General features: G+C 43.4%; 1 protein-coding gene across 1 annotated transcript in view; it reads right to left on the reverse strand.

Moving 5' to 3' along the window:
* The window catches only part of crhr1 (corticotropin releasing hormone receptor 1), a 180,975-nt gene that overhangs the window by 38,466 nt on the left and 115,164 nt on the right, over positions 1–27,345 (reverse strand). The window contains exons 6-7 of the mRNA XM_071409798.1: positions 20,958–21,064; positions 1,999–2,119 (exon numbers count right to left, since the gene is read on the reverse strand). Coding sequence (XP_071265899.1) covers positions 1,999–2,119; positions 20,958–21,064 — 228 coding nt within the window. The remainder of the gene's footprint in view (positions 1–1,998; positions 2,120–20,957; positions 21,065–27,345) is intronic.

Genomic DNA, 27,345 nt, shown 5'->3' on the forward strand with positions numbered 1-27,345 from the left:
TAGCTGACCAGTAGGATAAGCCTAGTATCCTGATATTTGTCTTTAACTGCATTTGTTTTTTATAAACAGTACGCTGTAAATAGTATGTAGTACGATTGCAACACAGTATGCAGATACAGTGCCGCGAAATAGTATTCCTGCATGCAGAACTGTTTTACCTCAGTGGCATTTAAGGGTTTCAAGCATGAACTGCTCATTTAAAGTCCTGCCACATCTCAATTGGGATTAGGTCTGGACTTTGACTAGGCCATTCCAAAACTTCCAATTTGTTGCGTTTTAACAATTGTCATGACTTGATTGTGTGTTTTGGATCATTGTCTTGCTGCATGACCGAGCTACGCTTCAGCTTCAGCTCACAGACGGATGGCCTGACATTCTGCTGCAGAATTCTCTGATACAGAGCAGAATTCATAGTTCCTTTTATTAAGGAAAGTAGTCCAGGTCCTGATGCAGCAAAGCATCCCCAAACCATTACACTACCACCGCCACGCTTGACCGTTGGCATTCGGTTCTTACTGTGGAATGTAATGTTTGGTTTTCACCAGACATAATGGGACCCATCTCGTGGGACAAGGGACATCTCAGCCGGCCAAACCCTCCCCGAACCCAGACGACGCTGGGCTAATTGTGCGTCGCCTCATGGGTCTCCCGGTTGCGGCCAGGATCAAACCAGGATCTGTAGTGACGCCTCTAGCACTACGATGCAGTGCCTGTTTTAATTTAATTGTACCTTTATTTAAATAGGCAAGTCAGTTAAGAAAAAAATCTTCATTTCAATGATGGCTTAGGAACAGTGGGTTAACTGCCTTGTTCAAGGACAGAACGACAGATTTTTACCTTGTCAGCTCGGGTTTCGATCTTGAAACCTTTCGGTTACTAATCCAACGCTCTAACCACTAGGCTACCTGCCGCCTTAAACCGCTGCGCCACTCTGGAGGCCTCTGGGTCACTTTGAGCGCGCCCAGTCTGTCTTCTTAGGTCAGATATTGACAGTGGGGGTTGGATTCATTCATTTCTGAGGGCTGGGGGGGCCGGAGGGGGTGATGAGCTAATTAGTAAAGTAGTAGTAAAGGCTAATTGAAAGAGCTGGGAAGGAAAATAAGCATGTTCTCTTTTCTCTGAGGTGAGGGATGTTTGCACAAGCAATAACGTCAAGATGCAGGCGAGCTGAGGGGCAATTAACAGTGAACCAGGACTACATGGTGGTAATCCAAAGCCTCTTAGTTAGTTAGTTAGGAGTGTGTGTGTTTGTGTGCGTGCGTGCGTGCGTGCGTGCGCCCGGACCCTGGAGATGTTTTTGAAATGATAGCTGTGACATTGCAATCCAATTTGATCTGAGAGAGGAAAAAGGAGGATGAGTGAAAGTGAAAGTTTGAGTGTGTGTGTGTGTGTTCATTAGTGAGCCTGGAGAGAGTGGAAAGTAATAGAAGGAAATAGTGGGGATTGGGTGTCTGAATGTGTGTGTGTGTGTGTGCTTCCTTATCTGCATGAATGTACTGCCCTTCTGTGTTTGTGTTGCCTCACAGTGTATCACAGAAAACTATATATAGGTAACTGCCAAAATAAAGGAAACACTTGAGTTGTTTGAGTTGTTATGGTGTGGGGTGCATTTTCCTGGAATGGTTGAGGTCCACTCAAACCCTTAGAGGGCAAGGCAAGTTAAACGGCAATAAATACACAGCCATTCTGAGTGATCACCTTCAATCTATGGTGAGTCATTCCTATCCTGATGACATTGCCCCCATCCACAGGGCACAAGTGGTCACTGAATGGTTTGATGAGCATGAAAACTATGTTTACCATATGCCTTGCCCATCTCAGTTACCAGAGTTGAACACTTGCCAAGGCACATTGAAGCTGTTCTAACAGCTTTTGATGGCGCCCTATTAAGACACTTTATGATGGTGTTTCCTTTATTTTGGCAGTTACCTGTATGTATATGTATATTGCATATAAAGCGGCCTGAAATTGATGTACAATTAACTTCCCTGTACTCACCACATTGCTCTCGTGCACCTCAGGGTTCATGGTGAGCTGTACGACGAACCAAGTGGCGTTCCTCAGGATGAAAGCTGTGATCAGGTTCCAGTGGATGATGTTCCTCAAGCAGCGGATACTCCTGGGAGGAGAGAGGAGAATAGAGGAAAAGGTAAGCACTGGTACCTATTCATTATACTGTACAGTGCAACATGGTAGCAATGCTATGCATCACATTGTGAATCTTTTGCAAAAAGATATGTATCAAGGTTCTTGATGCCTAAGTCAATACATTGCACTGTAATACTCCTGGCGGTAGAGGAGAGAACAGAGGACAGGTTAAGAGCTGGTGGTATGTAGTATAATTATTGCAGCGTGTGCAGTTTTTCCTTCTTCAGTATAATTATGACATTTTAGGTCGAGCACGCCGATTCCTCATGCTATGCAGTATAATGTTGGTAATACATATGACGGGATGATGGATAATGGGACCATAATAAAAAGAGGGAAAGTTAAGAGACAGTGGGGAAGTTTGTGTGAGTGTGTTTTTGGATGTGTGTTTTGCATAATTAGTACAGCATGTGCATGGACTATGGCCGTGTGTGTGTGTGTGTGTAAGTCTAAAGAGCTAGACAAGACCCGTTCCCTCAAGCAGGGGGTGTATCACTTTCTCTGTTCTTTTCTAACCACTTCATCCCACCTCCAGTGGCAAAGCAAACCACCTCACAATAATCTCCCAAAACCCTCTGGCAGTAGAGTTGGGCAGGCTGATCAATCTTTTCCCCAGGCCTCAGTAGCACCAGCAGCCCAGCAGGTTCTTCAACCCACAGGAATGCCTGATCGAATTGGACCAGCTAATGCATGGTTTATTAGATCAGTCAAGGTTGTAATTCATACAATTGGTGTACAAACATGGAGGTAATAAGACACCAGGAAAGGAAAGCATCCAGGACCAGCAGGGCATCCAGGACCAAAACCTTCTTAAGGTGCCATTTTTTTCCTCAAGCTAATACTTAAACTACGAAAAGTTGCTAGTCCTCAGTAATGTTATTTTAAATGTTCTTAAGCTTCTTCCTATTAAAAAAGTTATGAAGAAATTAGATTCTTGAAAATAATGTTATTGGATTTCGTCTTGGAAATGTACTTAATTCCAAGATAGCTAAACCCTTGTCTTAAACTCACGGCAGTGAGAGAATAAGCTAATGAAAGCAGTTGAACATATTTAAACCCCCCAGAGTTAATGTCAGCCCCCCACGGAAATGTATTTAGTATAATAAAGAAATGCCCATAAAAAAACAATCAGTGAAAGATGACAGAGCTAGTAGAGTGACCGTTTTGCTCTGCGATCCCCACAAGCGTCTTGGGACTCGTATGAAGTCGGTAAAACCGATCTGCCAACTTCTGTCTGTAGTGTCTGAACAGTTTGGGCTACACACTAATATCCCTCTGTGGAAAGGTGAGACCATCACGAACACGTTTTGCTCTAGGACGCCCACATGCCTCACAAGACTCGTCTGAATGTTATCTTCAAAATTCGTCAAGCTCTTTCAAATCGGTCATTGATCATTGCTAGACAACCATTTAAGTATTGCCATAGATTCTTCAAAAACATTTAAGTCAAACCTGTAGCTCGACAACTCAAGAACATTCACTGTGTTCTTGGTAAACAACTCCAGTGTATACTTTTGGCCTTGTGTTTTAAGTTATTGCCCTGCTGAAAGGTGAATTCATCTCTAAGTGTCTGAACCAGGTTTTTATTTTGGATTTTGCCTGTACTTAGCTCTTTTTAATTTATTTTTTTTATCCTGAAAAACTCCACAGTCTGTAAAGATTACAAGCATACCCATAACATGATGCAGCCACCACTTGCTTGAAAATATGCAATGTAATGTCTTGTACTAGATGTGCCCCAAATATAACACGTTGTATTCAGGACAAAAAGTGAAATGCTTTGCCACATTTTTTGCAGTATTACTTTAGTGCCTTGTTGCAAACAGGATGCATGTTTTGAGATATGTTCTGTTCTGTACATGCTTTTTTATTTTCATTCAGTCATTTAGGTTAGTATTGTGGAGAAACTACAATGTTGTTGATACATTCTCAGTTCTCTTATCACAGGCATTAAACTCTTAAGCTGATCTAAATTGGAGTGATTGTGAAATCATTGAGCGGTTTCCTTCCTCTCCGGCAACTGAGCTAGGAAGGACACCTGTATTTTTTAAGTGACTAGGTGTATTGATACACCCTCCAAAGTATAATTAAATGGTGCTCCGGTACCCCTTGCCGTGCGGTAGCAGAGAGAACAGTCTATGACTAGGGTGGCGGGAGTCTTTGACAATTTTTACGGCCTTCCTCTGACACCGCCTGATATAGAGGTCCTGGATGGCAGGAAATTTGGTCCCAGTGATGTACTGGATTGTACTACCCACTACCCTCTGTAGTGCCTTGTGGTTGGAGAACAAGCAGTTGCCATGTCTGGATGCTCTTGATGGTGCAGCTGTATAACCTTTTGAGGAACTGAGAACCCATGACAAATCTTTTAAGTCTCCTGAGGGGGAATAGGCTTTGTCGTGCCCTCTTCATGACTGTCTTAGTGTGTTTGGACCATGAAACCTTGTTGGTGATGTGGACACCAAGGAACTTGAAGCTCGCAACCTGTTCCACTACAGCCCCGTCGATGAGAACGGGGACGTGCTCGGTCCTCCTTTTCCTGTAGTCCACAATCATCGCCTTTGTCTTGATCACATTGAGGGAGAGGTTGTTGTCCTGGCACCAGGTCTCTGACCTCCTCCCTATAGGCTGTCTCATCGTTGTCGGTGATCACTGTTGTGTCATCTGAAAACTTGGTGTTGGAGTTGTGCCTGGTCATGCAGTCATGAGTGAACAGGGAGTATAGGAGGGGACTGAGCAGACACTCCTGAGGGGCCCCCGTATTGAGGATCAGCGTGGTGGATGTGTTGTTCCCTACTCTTACCACCTGGGGGCGGCCCGTCAGGAAGTCCAGGATCCAGTTGTAGAGGGAGGTGTTAAGTCCCAGGGTCCTTAGCTTAGTGATGAGCTTTGAGGGCACTATGGTGTTGAACACTGAGCTGTAGTCAATGAATAGCATTCTCACGTAGGTGTTCCTTTTGTCCAGTTGGGAAAGGGCAGTGTTGAGTGCAATAGAGATTGCATCATCTGTAGATCTGTTGGGGCTGTATGCAAATTGGAGTGGGTCTAGGGTTTCTGGGATAATGGTGTTGATGTGAGCCATGACCAGCGTTTCAAAGCACTTCATGGCTACACACGAGTGCTATGGGTCGGTCGTCATTTAGGCAGGTTACCTTAGTGTTCTTGGGCACAGGGACTATGGTGGTCTGCTTGAAACATGTTGGTAATTCAGACTCAGTAAAAATTGTCAAAGACCCCAACCATCCCAGTCACAGAATGTTCTCTCTACTACCGCATGGCAAGCAGTACCGGAGCGCCAAGTCTACGACCAAAAGGCTTCTCAACAGTTTTTACCCACAAGCCATAAGACTCCTGAACAAGTAATCAAATGGCTACCCAGACTATTTGCATTGTCCCGCCCCCCCCAACCCATCTTTTATGCTGCTGCTACTCTCTGTTTATCAAATATTCATAGTCACTTTAACTATACATTCATGTTCATACTATCTCAATTAGCCCGACTAACCGGTGCCCCCGCACATTGGCTACTCGGACTATCTGCATTGTGTCCCGCCACCCACCAACCCCTCTTTTACGCTACAGCTACTCCCTGTTTATCATATATGCATAGTCACTTTTACCATACCTACATGTACATACTACAGCAATTAGCCTGACTAAATGGTGCCTGTATATAGCCTCACTACTGTATATAGCCTCGCTACTGTTATTTTTCACTGTCTTTTTACTGTTGGTTAGGGCCTGTTACTACTTATCTATTGTTCACCTAATATACATTTTTTACTTAAAAATCACACTTTTGGTTAGGGCCTGTAAGTAAGTATTTCACTGTAAGGTCTACACCGGTTGTATTCGGCACACGTGACAAACTTTTGATTTGATTTGAACTCCTGTACGGGAGACGACCCCGAGGACAGCTGGACGTGGCTAAAGTAGCCTGGGAACAGCAACCGTCGCCCCATCGAACCATGGTGGAACACGTGGAAGACATGAAAGACCGGATGGCAACCCTGTGGCCCCTGGATGCCCAGGAGGCCCAAGCACGGGTGTACAACAGAGGGGCATAACGAAGAGCCTGCTACAATACACAATAGCACAATTGGTTATGGGATCGTAAAATGGCGGCCATCTCCTTCGGCGCCATTGAAACAATGTTTGCTTTTTTATTTTTACTCAACTACCAATAGGTGCTCTTCTTTGCGAGGCATTGGGAAAACTCCCTGGTCCTTCTGGTTGAATCTGTGTTTGAACTTCACTGCTTGACTGAGAGACCTTACAGTATGTGTGGGGTACAGAGATGAGGTAGTTGTTCAAAAAAATCATCTTTAATCTTGCCATAAAAGTGATTGAATAGTTATGGACCCAAGACTTTTCAGCCTTTCATTTTTTATTAATTTGTAGAAATGTCGAAAAACATAGTTCCAATTTGACATTATTGGGTATTGTGAGTAGGCCAGTGACAACATCTAAATTTAGTCCATTTTAAATTCTGTTACACAACAAAATGTGAAATATTAAAGGGATGTGAATACTTTCTGAAAGCGAGTATTGACAGCATTCCTCCCACTTTATACTAAATGTTTAATGGCTCATTACATCATGTTTATTCAAAAACATTTCCTACCAATGTTAAAATGTGACAGAATGCACACTGTGGTAGATTACCTGTTTCAACCATGGTACAATAAGTGCTTTGTGGTTGTACAAGAGACACGCACACACACACATGCGCACACGGACGCACGCATGCGTGAACACATGGCTGACATAGCTACACCTACAGGTTCTGACAAAAACAAAGCCCTTTAAGCTTTGAAAAAAACATTTGAATTCTTAAATGATTAATGGCTAATCCACCAGAGACTGTTTGGAGTACAGCCAATGTAGACGTCGTCCTCTACCTTTCCCTCTGTTTATTTTACTCTCACAAGCAATTTCACTAATTCCTCTGACTCCCTCACTCTCGTCTCTCCCCCCGCTGTGCGTCATCTTTCATTTTAACCCTCACCTTCGTTCACCCTCACCTCATTCCTTCTCCCTCTTTCAAAAGGACCACTGTAATTTACTCCAATTTTTTTCCCAATTTCTCTCTGTCCTCAACCTTTCTTTCTTCTTCACTCTCTCTCTTTCTGTCATCCCCCCTCGTTCTATTTTTCTCTCGATCCCCCCTCTTCATTTCTCTTCATCAGGCCGGACTAAATTACTGGAGGCAGAGGAGACTGGACCCATATTTCCTTATCCTCCTACTTATCCCTGACAACGTATTGCTGGACAAAACCATTTGTTAGGATGGAGTACAACAATTCACAAAAAAAAGTCAAGGGTTACTGGCTCACTTCCCTCCAGACATAACCTTACATGTCTTACTCTTCATTTGTCAGCCAAAGAAAGTATGAAGCTCTAGAAATCTACCTCAATACTATTTACAGCTGCATCTCATGGAGATCTCAAAGCCTGAACGAGGATGCCAAATTGCACTCTATTCCCTTTGGCGTGCACTACTTTTGACCATGGGCCCTGGTCAAAAGTATTGGGCTAAAGAGGGAATAGGGTCCCATTTGGGATACAGGCAAGGACTGCGATGGTCTTCTTCAGGATAACATATTTTGGAGTATGGGTAACTCTAGCTAGTGGGTATGCCGAGTTATACAGTGGGGAGAACAAGTATTTGATACACTGCCGATTTTGCAGGTTTTCCTACTTACAAAGCATGTAGAGGTCTGTCATTTTTATCATAGGTACACTTCAACTGTGAGAGACGGAATCTAAAACAAAAATCCAGAAAATCACATTGTATGATTTTTAAGTATGTAATTTGCATTTTATTGCATGACATAAGTATTTGATCACCTACCAACCAGTAAGAATTCCGGCTCTCACAGACCTGTTAGTTTTTCTTTAAGAAGCCCTCCTGTTCTCCACTCATTACCTGTATTAACTGCACCTGTTTGAACTCGTTACCTGTATAAAAGACACCTGTCCACACACTCAATCAAACAGACTCCAACCTCTCCACAATGGCCAAGACCAGAGAGCTGTGTAAGGACATCAGGGATAAATTGTAGACCTGTACAAGGCTGGGATGGGCTACAGGACAATAGCCAAGCAGCTTGGTGAGAAGGCAACAACTGTTGGCACAATTATTAGAAAATGGAAGAAGTTCAAGATGACGGTCAATCACCCTCGGTCTGGGGCTCCATGCAAGATCTCACCTCGTGGGGCATCAATGATCATGAGGAATGTGAGGGATCAGCCCAGAACTACACGGCAGGACCTGGTCAATGACCTGAAGAGAGCTGGGACCACAGTCTCAAAGAAAACCATTAGTAACACACTACGCCGTCATGGATTAAAATCCTGCAGCGCACGCAAGGTCCCCCTGCTCAAGCCAGCGCATGTCCAGGCCCGTCTGAAGTTTGCCAATGACCATCTGGATGATCCAGAGGAGGAATGGGAGAAGGTCATGTGGTCTGATGAGACAAAAATAGAGCTTTTTGCTCTAAACTCCACTCGCCGTGTTTGGAGGAATAGAAGGATGAGTACAACCCCAAGAACACCATCCCAACCGTGAAGCATGGAGGTGGAAACATCATTCTTTGGGGATGCTTTTCTGCAAAGGGGACAGGACGACTGCACCGTATTGAGGGGAGGATGGATGGGGCCATGTATCGCGAGATCTTGACCAACAACCTCCTTCCCTCAGTAAGAGCATTGAAGATGGGTCGTGGCTGGGTCTTCCAGCATGACAACGACCTGAAACACACAGCCAGGGCAACTAAGGAGTGGCTCCGTAAGAAGCATCTCAAGGTCCTGGAGTGGCCTAGCCAGTCTCCAGACCTGAACCCAATAGAAAATCTTTGGAGGGAGCCGAAAGTCCGTATTGCCCAGCGACAGCCCCGAAACCTGAAGGATCTGGAGAAGGTCTGTATGGAGGAGTGGGCCAAAATCCCTGCTGCAGTGTGTGCAAACCTGGTCAAGAACTACAGGAAACGTATGATCTCTGTAATTGCAAACTAAGGTTTCTGTACCAAATATTCAGTTCTGCTTTTCTGATGTATCAAATACTTATGTCATGCAATAAAATGCAAATTAATTACTTAAAAATCATACAATGTGATTTTCTGGATTTTTGTTTTAGATTCCGTCTCTCACAGTTGAAGTGTACCTATGATAAAAATTACAGACCTCTACATGCTTTGTAAGTAGGAAAACCTGCAAAATTGTCAGTGTATCAAATACTTGTTCTCCCCACTGTACAAGTGTGTTATGTTTCCAATTAAGTAGACATTTGAGCAGTCCGGGGACTGACCGATCAAATCCTATTAAATTAAAGAGACTTAAAAGCAGTCTAGAAGACAAATATTTGAAGTACAGACTCACATAAACCCCAAATATCTGGTGTGTGTCATACAGGAAATGTCACTTTTAATCTGAAATCAAAACACTAAGGAGGTTGAGGTTTCAGAATGTTTCTTTTTGTGGAGTGTATCTAGACAGTCTCTGGTTGACAGAGTATCTAGGTATGGAGAGAGACACACACATACTTTCAAAAGGATTATCTTATATAAAACGCACCTTGAAAGGCACACACACACACTCATGCACACATGCATACTGTACGCAGAGCCCCTGGTCGTCACAGCTCTCCACAGAAAAGTGCCTCGGTGATTGCGTTAGAGTGTGCACATTCATTTATTTTAAAGTGCAGGCTTCAGAGGAACAAATTAGGATATTAGAGGCATCAAACGATTCTTTGATTTATTTGCCTCGGCATATCAATGTATGTAAAAAGGGAAACAGAATGGCCCTGAAGAGGAATGCAATACAGGGCTTGGATGGAGCTCCGTGCTGTGTAAGAGCAAAAGACTGGCCTGAAAATGAACTTCATCATTATTCCTTTCATTTTAATTTGATTAATAATAAGACAATTCATGTCATTTCACAGGGAATTTCAACTTTTGTTCTTAGAAAAGTGATAGAGAGGAGGACAAAGTGAAGCGACATTATGAAAAGAACAATATACACAAACTCAAATTGCGATTCTCTTCTCAGGGCCCTAAATCTATTTGCAGTGTTTCTTGAATGTGCCAGACTGCCCAGCGCACAGTTTATTCATTGGGGAGTATTGACTATAAGCACTCTACCAATTTACAGGGTATACAACAATATGAGGGAGAACAAGATATGATGCTTCAGTAACTTCATGCTACATCCCAACCGGGCCGTGAATGGGAGTCCCATAGGGCGGCACACAATTGGTCCAGCGTCGTCCGGGTTTGGCCGGTGTAGGCCGCCACTGTAAATAAGTATTTGTTCTTAACTGACTTGCCTAGTTAAACAAAATTTTCGCCTAAAATGACATACCCAAATCTAACTGCCTGTAGCTCAGGACCAGAAGCAAGGATATGCATATTCTTCATACCATTTGAAAGGAAACATTTTGAAGTTTGTGTAAATGTGAAATTAATGTAGGAGAATATAACACATATAACACATTGCCCAAATGTGCCTAATTGGTATATTAATACATTTTCAAGTTCACAACAGTGCACTCTCCTCAAACAATAGCATGGTATTCTTTCACTGTAATAGCTACCGTAAATTGTACAGTGCAGTTAGATTAACAAGAATTTAAGCTTTCAGCCAATACCAGATATGTCTATGTCCTGGGAAATGTTCTTGTTACTTTCAACCTCATGCTAATCGCATTAGCCTACGTTAGCTCAACCGTCCCGAGGTCTGGCCACCGATCCTGTAGTGGTTAAATAAAGGTTCAAATGTTTTTCTTTAAAAAAAGAATTCAGTTCACACAGTGATTCAGTGTGGCACTTGCAACACCAAGGGCTGAGGGTTCAATGCCGATGGGGCCACCTATATGCCAAATATATGCACGCACGACTGGTTAAAAGCATCTGCTAAATGGGATATATTATATTTTCAGTAAGTCCTCTTTTTGCCTCCAAGAGGATAAAACACTCCCAAATTCTAACAAACCTCTTTCACAAGAGTTGTACAGCGGTAGACATGAACTAGAATGAAAACAGTCACCTCAGTTGTTTCGAGTCTCTAAAACAGGATTTTGTTTTAAAAATGGTCAGAACAGAACATCTCCAGTTGGTTTACCCAAAGGCAGTTTCTAAGAACCAATGCCCTCCAACGCCACTCTAGGAGGCAGTCTCCCTCTCTGTCTGTGGGTTGATGTCATCACGCATCAATAGAGGTGACATGCCATGACCGCCAAAGATGGACACTGGTGAGATGTCTTCAGGGGAGGGACTGAGGTTCCAAGGTTCTGTTTGCATCCCAATTGGCACCCTATTCCCTTTATAGTGCACTACTTTTGACTAGGGGGCTGGTCAAAAGTAGTGCACTATATAGGGAATACGGGGCCATTTGGGACACACCCTCTATCTATCTCTATTGAGAACATGCCAAGACTGTCAAGCTGTTGCCTAGCTCCATGAATGACAAGAGAAACTCTACATACTAAATTATCAAACACACCCACACCACCAGCAGTGATGTAGCCCTTATCTAAATGAAGAGAAACAAGCTTCTCTGTATGGGGACCCAGGCTATATGCGGAGGTTCGGAATGAGGAATTGATACGCACACACACCAGCCTGGCCTCAGAGCCATATGAAACATACTTTACATATTTCTGAGCACCTGCAAGACTCATGATACCTACTAATAGTCTAGCTACTTCAGACAGAAACAAAAGTAGGGAGGTTGGTCAAGGAGGATGGGTAAGTGTAATGCGCAACTGTCTAGCAATGCAAAGGTTGCGTGTTGGAATCGTGTCAGGAAAAACTGTAGTATTTTAGCTAACCCTTCCACTAACCCTTATTCCAAACTTAACCCAATTCAACTATCCTTCTATGTAAATTCACCTAACCTCTGTCGCTTTAGTTCCCCCAACCTTTAATGTAAATGATCCGAACCTTTTGTAGTTTGTTCACCTAACCACCAACGTAAATTCTCCCCGTAATTCTCCTTTGTTGTTAAGACGCAACAAGCAGCCTGGTTTTAGAGAAATGCGTAGAATACTATATGACTTCCAAGACCTATGATAACTTACATCATCCAATTGAGCAGACTTGCTGGTGTTTTTACAGTCTTTTATGTCCAACAATGCAAATTCGAATATATATATATTTTTTATATACTCGGGGGGGCCATAATAAAAGCACCCGCGGGCCAACAGTTGGGGAACCCTGCTATAAGTCCTCTAATTCATATGATATTGTACGACTGCTATTCCATTCATAATGTAATTTAACACAATGTAACATATATTACTAAATGGAGTGTCACAGAATAAAACAAATTGCCCTGAGACCAAGTTACGCACACACACACACACACTTGCTTTCTGTTCTCTGGGCTCAGTCGTAGTTCAAATCTCTGGCAACAGAACCTTGTCAAAATCGGACACACTTCACGTTGTTACTTCCAACTCCAGCATCCAGACTCTAACCACCAAGCATAGCTGAGCAGCAGGGATCTGCAGAATAACAGATTACTTCACAAGAAGTTAAATGGGACTGTGAAAAAGAGCTGGAGTGTGGTGCAGTGTTTAAAGCCACACTGGGCTGGGTAAATATGGAGGCATGGCCACAAGTGTGGTAAAACCAAGACCATTCAATCCCAGAGCAGTCCTACCAGAAAATGAGGTTCAAACCACACCAATGAGGCTGCAGCTGAGCTAAATACCATGTACAGTATATCTAAAGCGGTTTACCAGAACAGGATATTATGCATATCAACATCCACCACATGCAGTGGCTACATAAGTATTCCCACCTAGAACTCATTAGAGATGTTCTGTTCTACACTGTGTTCTATTTTTGACATGTTCTATGGGATGTTATATTCTCGTTCATTCTATTCTGTATCGTCTACTACTCTAATACAACACTAGGCACAAGCACCAATGCATAATACATCATAGCTACTTGAATAATACATTGTCATCGATGTACCCTTTTGGTTAAAGTTCTGATTTTGAAATGGTTCAAATAGATTTCTGGGTGCACTGGAATCACCTAATCATTTCCTGTTTGTTGTGGCAATAGTAATCGATAGGGAATAGTAATCGACAAGTTCGTGTGTGTGTTTGTGTGCATGTGTATGTGTATATATGTAAGTTTGCAGTGGTGGAAAAAGTACCCAATTGTTATGCTTAAGTAAAAGTAAAGAAACCTTAATAGAAAATGACTCAAGTAATAGTGAAAGTAAATACTACTTGAGTAAAAGTCAAAAAGTATTTCGTTTTAAATATACTTAAGTATCAAAAGCAAAAGTAAAAGCATAAATCATTTCAAATTCCTTATACTAAGCAAACCAGACAGCACGATTTTCTTGTTTTTTAAATTTACGGATCGCCAGCAGCACACTCCAACACTTAGACAATCATTTACAAACAAAGCATTTGTGTTTGGTGAGTTCGCCAGATCAGAGGCAGTAGGGCTGACCAGGGATGTTCTCTTGATAAGTGTGTGAATTTGACCATTTTCCAAGCATTCAAAATGTAACAAATACTTTTGGGTGTCAGGGAAAATGTATGGAGTAAAAAGGACATTATTTACTTTAGGAATGTAGTAAAGTAAAAGTAAAAGTTGTCATAAATATAAATTGTAAAGTACAGATACCCAAGAAAACTACTTAAGAAGTACTTTGTAGTATTTTTACTTAAGTTTGCATGTGAGGCGTACCTTAGTACTTTGTAAAGCTCAATTACATTTTCATTTTGAGTTTGAGTAGCCGTCACCTGCTGTTGAACTATGACGGGGCTTCCACTGCAACAAGCCGTTTCAAGACACCACCTGGTCAAGCTGAAGCCTCCCATGACCCCTCACCCCAGAATCCTGCCTCCCAGAGCAGGCACACACGGGTAAACAACACCACCACACATGTGCAGGTCTCATGGGCAGCCGAAAATGTCAACCGAGGCCCCAGCTTGGGTTTGTATTATTAATATATAAAGAGATCATATCTGGGCTAACTATTCCCTTGTGTGTCATATGGCAGAAATCCAATAATTAAAGGTCAGAGATTCTCTGAATCACTAACTTCTAGCAGAATGAGATGAACATGTGAGTTCAGTTTACTCAGCAGAGAGACATAGGGAGTCATCCCTTCCTTGTTTTTTTTATTTAGGCTTACAGCAAGTTCCAGTCTTGGTAAAAAAAGGAGAAGAATTATGTTATTTTTGATATACCACACTTCTGCCATTGTGCATTACCAGATAAAGTGATTCTGAATCAGTATAAAGGAGAATTGACTGGTTCTTTCAGTCAATTTCTATTCATGTATATTACATTATACACCATTAACCCAGATCGCAGAAATGGGGTCTGTTGAGCCATTAATAAGTATTATTTCATCCCCCAACGTCAAATACGTTGATGAACAAACATCACGTGTTTACACTAGAGTCAAGTCAGCTATCTGTGTGACTGGTTAGTGCGTCTGCTTGCTCAACAGCAGGCTATTGGACTTGACCTTTTCAGGAGGATGTAACGCTGGAGTGTGTGTGGGGAATGGGAATTGCACGTGTGTGTGTGTGTGTGTGTGTGTGCATGTGTGCATGTGTGTGAGTTGTGTGTCTATGTGTGTGAGTACAGGTTACCCATCAAGATAATGGCTTACCTTAGATGGGTCACCGGGTCTCTCTATAATGACTCGATGACTAAAACGACCTCGTCCTCAAGGTTAGAGAGTACCTGGGTATTGAAGCAAAGTAGCACAATCAATGGTCCCATGTTGTTCCAGAATGCCTTGAAGGTTGTCATAAATGACTCCCATCACCCCAATCACCAAGAAGTCTCTTTATGGAGTTGTAAGGATTAAGGGCATGACTTTAATCTCCTCAGCCTCTCCCCTTCTCTGGCCATCAGATTTGCCCTTGACGTTGTTGGTACGCAACATTCATTACGCTTTTGGAAGGTGCTACAGTTCGATGTCCCAAACTATGTAATTAGTACTCTGGTTAGGGTAGAATTAGTTTAAAAAAGTCGTTAGTGAAGCGAAGTGAAATTAGACAGACACGTGGCTAAGATCCATTAAACCAAATAAAGACTGAACATAGTGCCATTGGCTACCTCAGGAAGCCCTTTGAGGCACTAACCAGCAGTGGGCTGAAGGCTCTGTTTCATATTTCTGAGCGCTGGGCTCTTGTAAAAAAAGAAAGCGGGATCAGGGACCCCACTCCAGGAAAAAACATGCCACATCGCTGTTAAAACAAGCCTGTAATCGTCCCCTTTAAGTAACCGCAAAAGTGCCTTGGTTTACAATGAGGACATCTCTAAGTTGGGTAGAAGTGGTGTGGTACAGTATCTCTGCCGCTTTTTGCTTTACTTTATCTTTTTGGTAGCAGACTGTCCCTTTCAACAGGGTGCTGTATTTACGTCAATGATTTGCAGCTTGATTCAATGCTGATGTTAAGTTCATGTTCGGTACCTTGGCAACAAAGGTCTTTAACAACATGTTTGAACTGGACCTCTGCAAACTGACTCTAATGGAGTGGGCTCAAGCAAAGTTAATAAAAAATAATGCCATGGTGAAACATTGACTGGCACTAGGCTAGACAGCTTTTTGTCTGATGTGTCGATGCCAGCCAGTGCCAGGTGAGCTGTGACAATCACTGACAGGCACCACTCCAGCCATCACACTAGGATGCGAGCTCTGAAAGTGGGCGAGCAGCTGCTTTGGGATCCAAAGTTCCGCCACGTTTGTTCCAAGTGAGAACACGGGCTTATGTCTTACACTTTATTATATGAATAGTATCACAGTTTTGAGGGAGTTTGAGCTGCTGTACAGCCCAGGGCTCTGTGCTGAGTGGATCCTTACTACATGTGATCTCAAGGGCCTAGTGGTACAGTAGGGTTGACAGCAAACCCCTTCCCACATCACCACAGTTCCTCTAATCTCACTGGCCTAACTCTTGGTTAATTTCCCTCTCCCCAGGGAGTCCTGTATCTTCACTATGCACGTTCTTGAAAGCAGCAGCATTTCCTGTTTCATGCTTTAAACCCCCTCCCCACTGTGAACGAACTTGGACAGCGTCATGGGCATTTTGCTGCAAACCAACCTGGTCTTAGAGCATTTCGTATGATTCTGTACATACATCTGAGACACTCCATTTAGTATGATATGTTACGTTTTGTTACATAAGACATATGTTTACCTAAGGCAAAAACAAAAGGAAGGTGGCTGGTCGGGGTGGCTGGTCGGGGTGGATGGGTAGGCATATAACGGGAATATCTAGCTACTCAAAGGTTGCGAGTTCAAAAATTATCACAGATAACTTGAGCATTTTAGCTAATCAGAAGCATTTTGCTACTTTTTAGCTACTTTTCAACTACTTAGCATGTTAGCGAACCCTTCCCCTAACCCTTCCCATAACCGTTAACCCTAGTTTAACTCTTTAACCTAACTCCTAAACTTAACCCTAACCCTATCTATCATGGCTCCTCAGATCCTCAAAAGGTTCTACAGCTGCACCATTGAGAGCATCCTGACTGGTTGCATCACCGCCTGGTATGGCAACTGCTCGGCCTCAGCAGCAGGATGAAGAGGCACTACAGAGGGTAGTGCGAACGGCCCAGCACATCACTGGGGCCATGATTCCAGCCATCCAGGACCTCTATACCAGGTGGTGTCAGAGGAGGCCCTAAAAATGTTCAAAGACTCCAGCCACCCTAGTCATAAAATGTTCTCTCTGCTACCGTACGGCAAGCGGTACCGGAGCGCCAAGTCTAGGTCCAAGAGGCTTCTAAACAGCTTCTACCCCAAGCCATAAGACTCCTGAACATCTAATCAATTGGCTACCCAGACTATTTGCATTGCCTTCCCACCCCACCTCACCCTCTTTACACCACTGCTACTTTCTGTTGTTGTCATCCCATGCATAGTCACTTCAATAACTCTACCTACATACTACCTCAACTAACCGGTGCCCCCTCACATTGACTCTGAACTGGTACCCTCCTGTATATAGTCTCGTTATTGTTGTTTTACTGCTGCTCTTTAATCTCTTATTCTTGTCCATATTTTTTTACACTGCATTGTTGGTTGGGGGCTCCTAAGTAAGCATTTCACTGTAAAGTCTACACCTGTTGTATACGGAGCATGTGACTAATAAAATTTGATTTGATTTGAACCCCTAGCCTAGCTAATGTTAGTGAGCTAAATAACATTAGCCACCTAGCTAGAATTGTTAACATATCATACAGTTATTATTCATAGCATATAATACGAATTGTAATTCATAACATATCATACGAAATATGCGATGGACATCCACAAATTAATACATACTATACGAAACTTAGAATATCATAAGCGTTTCACTGTTGTATTCGGCGCATGTGACTAATACAATTTGATTTGATAAATGGAGTCTCGGATTTACATACAAAATAATACAAAATGCTCTGAGACCCGGTTGTATAAGCGCCTGCTCCTTTAACCTGTTAACAAAATGAGGGGGGATAGATCAGGCAAAGATACTGGTTAGCTACGTGAATAACGCCTCTGTCGTTTTCACAACAGGGGGTTTTCCATTAGTGGATGACAGCAGTGCTGCTCTGCTTGTCCTTTTCCACTGACGCAGATTCCCCCTGGTGTGTTTCACAGTCCAAATGGCATATCACTGCGTTGGTAACACCCTGCCAGTGCAGTGCTGGGGTCCTGGGTATGTTCGCTGTCGGTGCGTTTCTCAGTTCACTGGGGAGCTGAGGAAAGCTGGCCAGGGGCCATCACTTCACACTGAGACCATGTGTCTCTGAGGTCTGTAGCCTCCTATCCTCTACATCCCCCCCGTCTCTTCATCCTGCTGCTACGTCAGTATGGACGGGAATAGAATCCGCCAGGTCCTCCTAGTTCAGGGATCAGTGGAAAGTCAATGATGATCTAAAGTCGTTGTTTCCCCTTTCGTAATCACTGAAGTGTTAAAATAATTGACGAATCATGAAGTTGTGTACGACGTTTCCAAGTGGAGGCAATCACAAAACTTGTGCACAAGAAATATCCACATGTGTATAACGCGAAAGTAATTTAGGTCCGCCCAATTCAACACAATTCGATACATGTCAGCTGATGTCCCCACACAAACAACTAAGCCCTCGTCCCATACGAAAGCACCTTTACCTCTTTTACACGTACGCGTCTGTGTATTTCAGTGCTCGGCAGTATCTTCCCAAATGTCAGCAGGTGTGAACGAAAGGAGGGGCGAAGCAGAAGTGTGCTCCCACGGATGCTTTGTCTACAACTCAAACTCGGCAATACCGTTCACAGTGCGTTGGGTGCCTTAACTCAGTGAGGCTTGAACAAGTAGGCAGAGCAATGGGTTTACCCTCTTCTTACCGTTGGTGTTCCCGGACTGAAAATAACCTCAAGTCATTCAATCTAAACTTGTCCGCACACTAAACCAGGCCTGGGGGTCTTCACTGAGTTTGAATAGGAGGTTTAGGACTATCCAAACAAAGTGTTACCGAAGCTTATGTGCAGACACTAAACCTCTTAAAAGTGGTTTCCTTGGCCGAGCTACCCAAACAATCCGCATGCATTGAATGCACTGATACTGTACAGCAAAGCATTGCATGATCAAAGAAGAGCGTATGCACTCAGGAGTGACACTGATGTGCATTGTTTTTTTAACTGTACAATGCATTCAGGCAGGGAAGCTATTTTGATTAATCTCCGTAATCTGATAATCCTTCAAATTGTATTATCGATTTTGTAATCAGTCCTGAAGAGCAGATTAGAGAGGATATAAAAGGAGGATATAGAAAATAACTCCGTTTCAAGGATGTAAAAAGAAAAACGCACCTTTTGACTTTCGATTTTATGCCAGAAGACATTGAAGGCCTATAATCTATCGAAACGAGGCATGTGAATGAGAAAGTACTCCTTTCGGGGACATTTCTTCTGCCGTTACAGTACGTACAATGTATGACTCACACAGCTACCATTCTCCTGGGAGAGGTCTATACCCGTGAAGTAGCTAGAGGGGCTTTAGAGCCCCCCCACAAAAACATGTGTGTATGAAATATTAAAAAGGACAGCTTTATCACAGCCAGATCAAATGAAAAGATAAAACAGGCCGTGAGTGGAGAAGGAGTAATGAAGTCTCAGGGTGTGTGTGTGTGTGTGTGTGTGTGTGTGTGTGTGTGTGTGTGTGTGTGTGTGTGTGTGTGTGTGTGTGTGTGTGTGTGTGTGTGTGTGTGTGTGTGTGTGTGTGTGTGTGTGTGTGTGTGTGTGTGTGTGTCCATCCCAGACATCTGTTCCTGCTAGCTGTTTCATTTCAGTTTAGGAAGTAAACAGTAGACCAGCGCTGGCCGGGCCTGTCTGCTACGTTACTTTGGCTATTCTCTACATACATGCAGTACGACCAATCCCAAAAGCTTTATGACACACCACTCTCCATATTAGCTGAGATGGTAAGAGGTTAATGAACAGGGCACTGATGTTGAAGATGTAACTATTTTAACCAGACCAAACCAGACCAAAAAAATCTTCCTCTGTTGTCTCAACTCAAATGAGACTTCTTGATTGGAGCAATTGAAGCAGTGAGACAGTATCTTGCTGAAATTAAATCGGACCAGATTAATCCAGGATAATCTCTTCTAAACAATCTCTTACACTATATGTTTAATCTCAGAGTCCAGATAATCTGTGTTGGTGTGGCCTTTGAGAGAACACAGACATGCGTGGTTTTTGGCTGACTGACATGTTGGGTTGTTAGTGACATGCTGTTTGTCACGTATCACTGCTTTCACCACCGCACAGTGCCTTCACTGGTCAACACCTTCCCAAACAGACATCATTTCAGCATCTAGTTTTGGTTTACATTTGGTTGAGTTGTCAACTAACATGAACTCAATGTGAAATAAAATGTTTAAAAAATCACCATGTCATTGTCATTGGATTGAGGTAAAACAATTCCCTTACGTTGATGACTTTTTTCAAATCCAATCACTTCTCCACGTTGATTCAACGTCATCACATTGTTTGGTTGAAATTACGTGGAAACAACGTTGACTCAACCAGTTTTTGCCCAGCGGGTTGAGCCCTGGGAGTCCAGAATGAAACAGTCTCTCTCTCCTCTCACAAAACAAGATTGCGGTTGTGTGAACATGGGTTTGAGTCTCAGAGTGGATTTGTCCATGTGTGTGTGTGTGTGTTCGTTCATGCGTGCCTGCCTGTGTGTGTGAATGTATTTGAATAATACACGACACTCCAGCAGGACACACTTCACTAATATGCTGGACAGAACCGAACAAGGCTACATTACACCTAGGTCAAACCAGCGCTGCATTACATTCACCACCTCATTCATCCAACCTTGTCATGAGTCAGAAAATCAATTTAGACAGAGATGGGTCATGCCAGAGCATGCACTGCAGGGTTGAGGGCCGGGCTGGTGTTACACATAATGACATACCCCCCCCCCGGTGAGTGACAAGTATCGAGCACAAGAACGTGGGATCCTGTCTACTGAGCCATAAAATAACATGAATCTTGGTAGGATTATTATAGAGTATTACGATCTATGTTATAATGGTATTTTCTTCTCGGTTTCATACTGTTACTGTTTCGTGTTGTATTGGATTGAGTATGAAACACTTAGCCGTAACCAAGGCTACGGGTTCGTGTGGGTGTGACATCAGAACGCAGGATGTGTTGATATGATGGAGGAACGTGAAGGAACGTAGCAGGCGGGTGTCGTGCTGTTATCCATTTCTGTTATATGATGTGTTGACATGATGGAGGAATGATAGGAGGACGACAGTGTCACTCACCTCAGCCTCATAAAGAGGATGAAGGCCACCAGCAGGGCTGCCAGAGAGATACAATGTCCCATGTAGTTTATGATCACGGCTATGTGATAGTGCAGCTTGCTCTTTTTCTGCAGAGAGGAGGGGAAAAAAGCCAGAAAATACAGTAATATGCAAACAATAGTATGGACACACAAATCTATACTTGGCAGTGTACATCATTGTCAAAGTTAAACGATAGCTAATTACTTCATGAGGGATATTGTGCACTTTCGTAATGCCTACTGTTAAAAACAGTGCAAAACGTATCATCTATGAATCGTATTATGGCAATTGCTTGGCATCCGACTATAAGGCGCTACAGAGGGTAGCGCGTATGTCCCGAGTACATCATGGGGCAGAGCTTCCTGCCATCCAGGACCTCTATGCCAGGCGGTGTCAGATGAAGGCCCTAAAAATGTTATAAGAGTCCAGCCACCCAAGTCATAAACTGTTCTTTCTGCTACCGCACAGCAAGTGGTTCCGGAGCGCCAAGTCTGGGACCAAAAGGCTCCTGAGCAGCTTTTACCCCCAAGCCATAAGACAGCTAAACAGTTAATCAAATGGCTACCCGGACTATTTGCATCGATCTCCTTCTTTTTGCACAGACTCTCTTGCACTGGCTCTGTGCACCCTCACTGGACTCTACCCACACACATACTGCACTGACATTCCAACACACACCTACGTACTCACACATGGACACACTTTCACACTCTTCACATATAATACGCTGCTGCTACTCTGTTATCTATCCCGATTGTCTAGTCACTTTTACTCCTACCTACATGTACATATAACCTAAAATACCTCAACTAGCTCGTACCCCTGCACGTAACCCTAACTCGGTACCTGTACTCCTTGTATATAGCCTCGTTATAATTATTCAAGTTAATATTTCCTTTTTGCTATTTAGCAAATGTTTATTATTTTATATATCTGCTTTGGGAAAGGGTTCGTAAGTAAGCTTTTCACGGTAACCTGTTGTACTCGGCGCATTTGATAAATACAATTATATTTGATTACGTGGTCTTTACATATGTCAATAGTTCATGCATTACAGCCTTCGCTCATGAGGTCATCATGTACAGCAGACTTTGCAAAGGATCTATAAAAATTTCATCTCTAAAAACAGATACTTTTTCTAAACTCTTGACACATCAACACACACCTACATCACACAATTAGCCAAATAGTTAATTTTCTGCTCAGAACCACATTTTGTTCATTAAATACCAACTCTACATTTCAAAATGCAAAGAAACGTTCTCTACATACACTAACTCTATCAAAACACGACAAACCCGACTCATTATCTAATCATTCTGTCTTAACACTAGCACATGTTTTCTATCCAAGAGGAACATACAGTTGAAGTCGGAAGTTTACATACACTTAGGTTGGAGTCATCAAAACTCGTTTTTCAACCACTCCACAAACTTCTTGTTAACAATCTATAGTTTTGGCAAGTCGGTTAGGACATCTACTTTGTGCATGACACAAGTAATTTTTTCAAAAATTGTTTACAGACAGATTATTTCACTGTATCACAATTCCAGTGGGTCAGAAGTTTACATACACTAAGTTGACTGTGCCTTTAAACAGCTTGCAAAATTCCAGAAAATATGTCATGGCTTTAGAAGATTCTGATAGGCTAATTGACATAATTTGAGTCAATTGGAGGTGTACCTGTGGATGCATTTCAAGGCCTACCTTCAAACTCAGTGCCTCTTTGCTTGACAACATGGGAAAATCAAAAGAAATCAGCCAAGACCTCAGAAAAAAATTGTAGACCTCCACAACTCTGGTTCACCCTTGGGACTAATTTCCGTACGAACAATAGTACACAACTATAAACACCATGTGACCACGCAGCCGCCATACGGCTCAGGAAGGAGATGTGTTCTGTCTCCTAGAGATGAACGTACTTTGGTGTGAAAAGTGCATATCTGTCACGTTCGTCATAAGGAGTAGATCAAGATGCAGCGTGGTATGTTTCCATCCTTTATTATGGAATAGAAAACTTCAAAGAACAAACGAAACGTGAAGCTATAATAATGCTCACAGGCAACTAAACATAGACAAGATCCCACAAAGCACAATGGGAAATGGCTACCTAAATATTATCCCCAATCAGAGACAACGATCAACAGCTGCCTCTGATTGGGAACCATACTAGGCCAACATAGAAATATAATTCACCTAGATAACCTACCCTTAAATCACACCCCGACCTAACCAACATAGAGAATAAAAGCTCTCTATGGTCAGGGCGTGACAAAATCAATCCCAGAACAACAGCAAAGGATCTTGTGAAGATGCTGGAGGAAACAGGTACAAAAGTATCTATATCCACAGTAAAACGAGTCCTATATCGACATTACCTGAAAGGTCGGTCAGCAAGGAAGAAGCCACTGCTCCAAAACCACCATGAAAAAGCCAGACAACGGTTTGCAACTGCACATGGGGACAAAGATCATACTTTTTGGAGAAATGTCCCCTGGTCTGATCAAACAAAAATAGAACTTGGCCATAATGACCATCGTTATGTTTGGAGGAAAAAGGGGGAGGCTTGCAAGCTGAAGAACACCATCCCAACCGTGAAGCACGGGGGTGGCAGCATCATGTTGTCATCCTTGACCGCTGGCTACGTCCCTTCTGTCTTCAAGAGAGCGAGAGTTGCACCCCTTCTGAAAAAACCTACACTCGATCCCTCCGATGTCAACAACTACAGACCAGTATCCCTTCTTTCTTTTCTCTCCAAAACTCTTGAACGTGCCGTCCTTGGCCAGCTCTCCTGCTATCTCTCTCAGAATGACCTTCTTGATCCAAATCAGTCAGGTTTCAAGACTAGTCATTCAACTGAGACTGCTCTTCTCTGTGTCACGGAGGCGCTCCGCACTGCTAAAGCTAACTCTCTCTCCTCTGCTCTCATCCTTCTAGACCTATCGGCTGCCTTTGATACTGTGAACCATCAGATCCTCCTCTCCACCCTCTCCGAGTTGGGCATCTCCGGCGCGGCCCACGCTTGGATTGCGTCCTACCTGACAGGTCGCTCCTACCAGGTGGCGTGGCGAGAATCTGTCTCCGCACCACGTGCTCTCACCACTGGTGTCCCCCAGGGCTCTGTTCTAGGCCCTCTCCTATTCTCGCTATACACCAAGTCACTTGGCTCTGTCATATCCTCACATGGTCTCTCCTATCATTGCTATGCAGACGACACACAATTAATCTTCTCCTTTCCCCCCTCTGATAACCAGGTGGCGAATCGCATCTCTGCATGTCTGGCAGACATATCAGTGTGGATGACGGATCACCACCTCAAGCTGAACCTCGGCAAGACGGAGCTGCTCTTCCTCCCGGGGAAGGACTGCCCGTTCCATGATCTCGCCATCACGGTTGACAACTCCATTGTGTCCTCCTCCCAGAGTGCTAAGAACCTTGGCGTGATCCTGGACAACACCCTGTCGTTCTCAACTAACATCAAGGCGGTGACCCGTTCCTGTAGGTTCATGCTCTACAACATTCGCAGAGTACGACCCTGCCTCACGCAGGAAGCGGCGCAGGTCCTAATCCAGGCACTTGTCATCTCCCGTCTGGATTACTGCAACTCGCTGTTGGCTGGGCTCCCTGCCTGTGCCATTAAACCCCTACAACTCATCCAGAACGCCGCAGCCCGTCTGGTGTTCAACTTTCCCAAGTTCTCTCACGTCACCCCGCTCCTCCGCTCTCTCCACTGGCTTCCAGTTGAAGCTCGCATCCGCTACAAGACCATGGTGCTTGCCTACGGAGCTGTGAGGGGAACGGCACCTCCGTACCTTCAGGCTCTGATCAGGCCCTACACCCAAACAAGGGCACTGCGTTCATCCACCTCTGGCCTGCTCGCCTCCCTACCTCTGAGGAAGTACAGTTCCCGCTCAGCCCAGTCAAAACTGTCCGCTGCTCTGGCACCCCAATGGTGGAACAAACTCCCTCACGACGCCAGGTCAGCGGAGTCAATCACCACCTTCCGGAGACACCTGAAACCCCACCTCTTTAAGGAATACCTAGGATAGGATAAAGTAATCCTTCTAACCCCCCCCCCTTAAAAGAGTTAGATGCACTATTGTAAAGTGGTTGTTCGACTGGATATCATAAGGTGAATGCACCAATTTGTAAGTCGCTCTGGATAAGAGCGTCTGCTAAATGACTTAAATGTAAATGTAAATGTGGGGGTGATTTGCTGCAGGAGGGACTGGTGCACTTCACAAAATAGATAGCATCATGAGGCAGGAAAATTATGTAGATATATTGAAGCAACATCTCAAGACATCAGTCAGGAAGTTGAAGCTTGGTCGCAAATGGGTCTTCCAAATGGATAATGACCAGAAGCATACTTCACAAGAAGCTTGTGGAAAGCTACCCAAAACGTTTAACCCAAGTTAAAAAATGTGAAGGCAATGCTACCAAATACTAATTGAGTGTATGTCAACTTCTTACCCACTGGGAATGTGATGAAAGAAATGAAAGATGAAATAAATAATTCTCTCTACTATTATTCTGACATTTCACATTTTTCAAATAAAGTGGTGATCCTAACTGACCTATAAAACAGGTAATTTTTACTAGGATTAAATGTCAGGAATTGTGAAAAACTGTGTTTAAATGTATTTGGCTAAGGTGTATATAAACTTCTGACTTCAACTGTATAGTCAACTGTATAGTCAATCATAGCACAATGACTTTTAAAATACTAACATTTGATGGCATTACAAAAACTGCATTACTTAAAAAATTTCAGTTCTACCTGCATACAATATGAAATATATATATTTTTATAATTCACTTTCCTTTTACTGGAAACCACTCTTCATTTTTTGGTTGAGTGTCGAATGTGTGCAGTTTTGGCAACATACTGTCTAAAAGTGAATGAGTCATCTTTACTTTATAGAATGTACAGTAGCAAAATATAGTAAGTGACAGAATTGCTGCAGTAAAAGCTTTATTAGCAACATGAAATTGCTGCCAGTAATCAACAAAAAATCCAACATACATGGTCTTTGGTTCCAAACGTGTAAAAAAAAAAAAAGGCACAGAAGGGGAAAAAACTAAAATTCACAGTTCTGTTTTAATCTATATGATCTTTAGCATTTTGCCATCTTATGTCATCTCTCGCTATGCACCTTGGATAGAAACGCTTGGCATACTTTATCCACCCCTGGCAGTCTTCAGCTGAGATGTCTCTGCAGCCGGCATCCATTGCATCCAGGAGGGACATTTGGTCATGTGGCCGATGATCATACACTTTACACCTCCAGGCAAAAAAAAATACCTCAATGGGGTTGAGGAGAGGCGAGTAGGGGGGGAGGAAAAGGGAAACCATTCTTGGATGGGCTGGAAACCAGTTTGTGATTGCATGTGAATGGTGGAATGCTACATTGTCCCAGGCAATCACAAATGTCCTCATGTTTCCTCCCACCTGTTCCCTTTCTGCTTCTGGCACCAGTTGTTGGTGGATGTCATCTAAAAACAAAAGAAGGCGCTCAGTGTTGTAGGATCCAATCTGGCATTTCTGCAGGACCAAACCAACACCCGAGATTGCAGCACACATTGTGATATTTGCTCCTCTCTGACCCGGTGTCACGATCGTGTGGCGGATTAACGGACCAAAATGCAGCAGTTGGAAAATATGCCATCTTCTTTTATTTTAACACGAAGATGAACACGACACAAAAACACTTTAACAAAACAACAAAATAACAAAACGACCGTGAAGCTACAAACGTTGTGCACAAACATACAGGCTACTAACGTTCTTACATAGACAATTACCCACAACCAATGAGAGCCTATGGCTACCCTAAATAAGGCTCCCAATCAGAGACAACCGAAATCAGCTGTCTCTAATTGGGAACTCATTCAGGTAACCATAGACTCTCCTAGATAACTAACCAACATAGACAACGCTAGACATATACACTCAACACAAAACCATCTACTACACCCCATAACCCCTTTACCAAATAAACACCCAAAACCAACAAAACATAAACATTCCCCATGTCACACCCTGACCTAACTAAAATAATCAAGAAAACAAAGAATAATAAGGCCAGGGCGTGACATAACCCCCCCCTTGAGGCGCGAACTCCGGGCGCACCATACACAGTCTAGGGGAGGGTCTGGGTGGGCTTCCATCCACGGTGGCGGCTCCGGCTCTGGTCGCGGTCCCCACGTCACCACAGTACCTAAACACCTCCTAGGCTTCCTCCAAACGACCCCCCTCCACCTTAACCCCATTGCATTCAGGGGCAGTTCCGGACTAAGGGGCAGTACCAGGGTAAGAGGCAGTACCAGGGTCAGGGGCAGTACTAGGGTCAGGGACAGTACCAGG

Source organism: Salvelinus alpinus, chromosome 1 (assembly GCF_045679555.1).
Source record: "Salvelinus alpinus chromosome 1, SLU_Salpinus.1, whole genome shotgun sequence".
Classification (NCBI taxonomy): domain Eukaryota; kingdom Metazoa; phylum Chordata; class Actinopteri; order Salmoniformes; family Salmonidae; genus Salvelinus; species Salvelinus alpinus.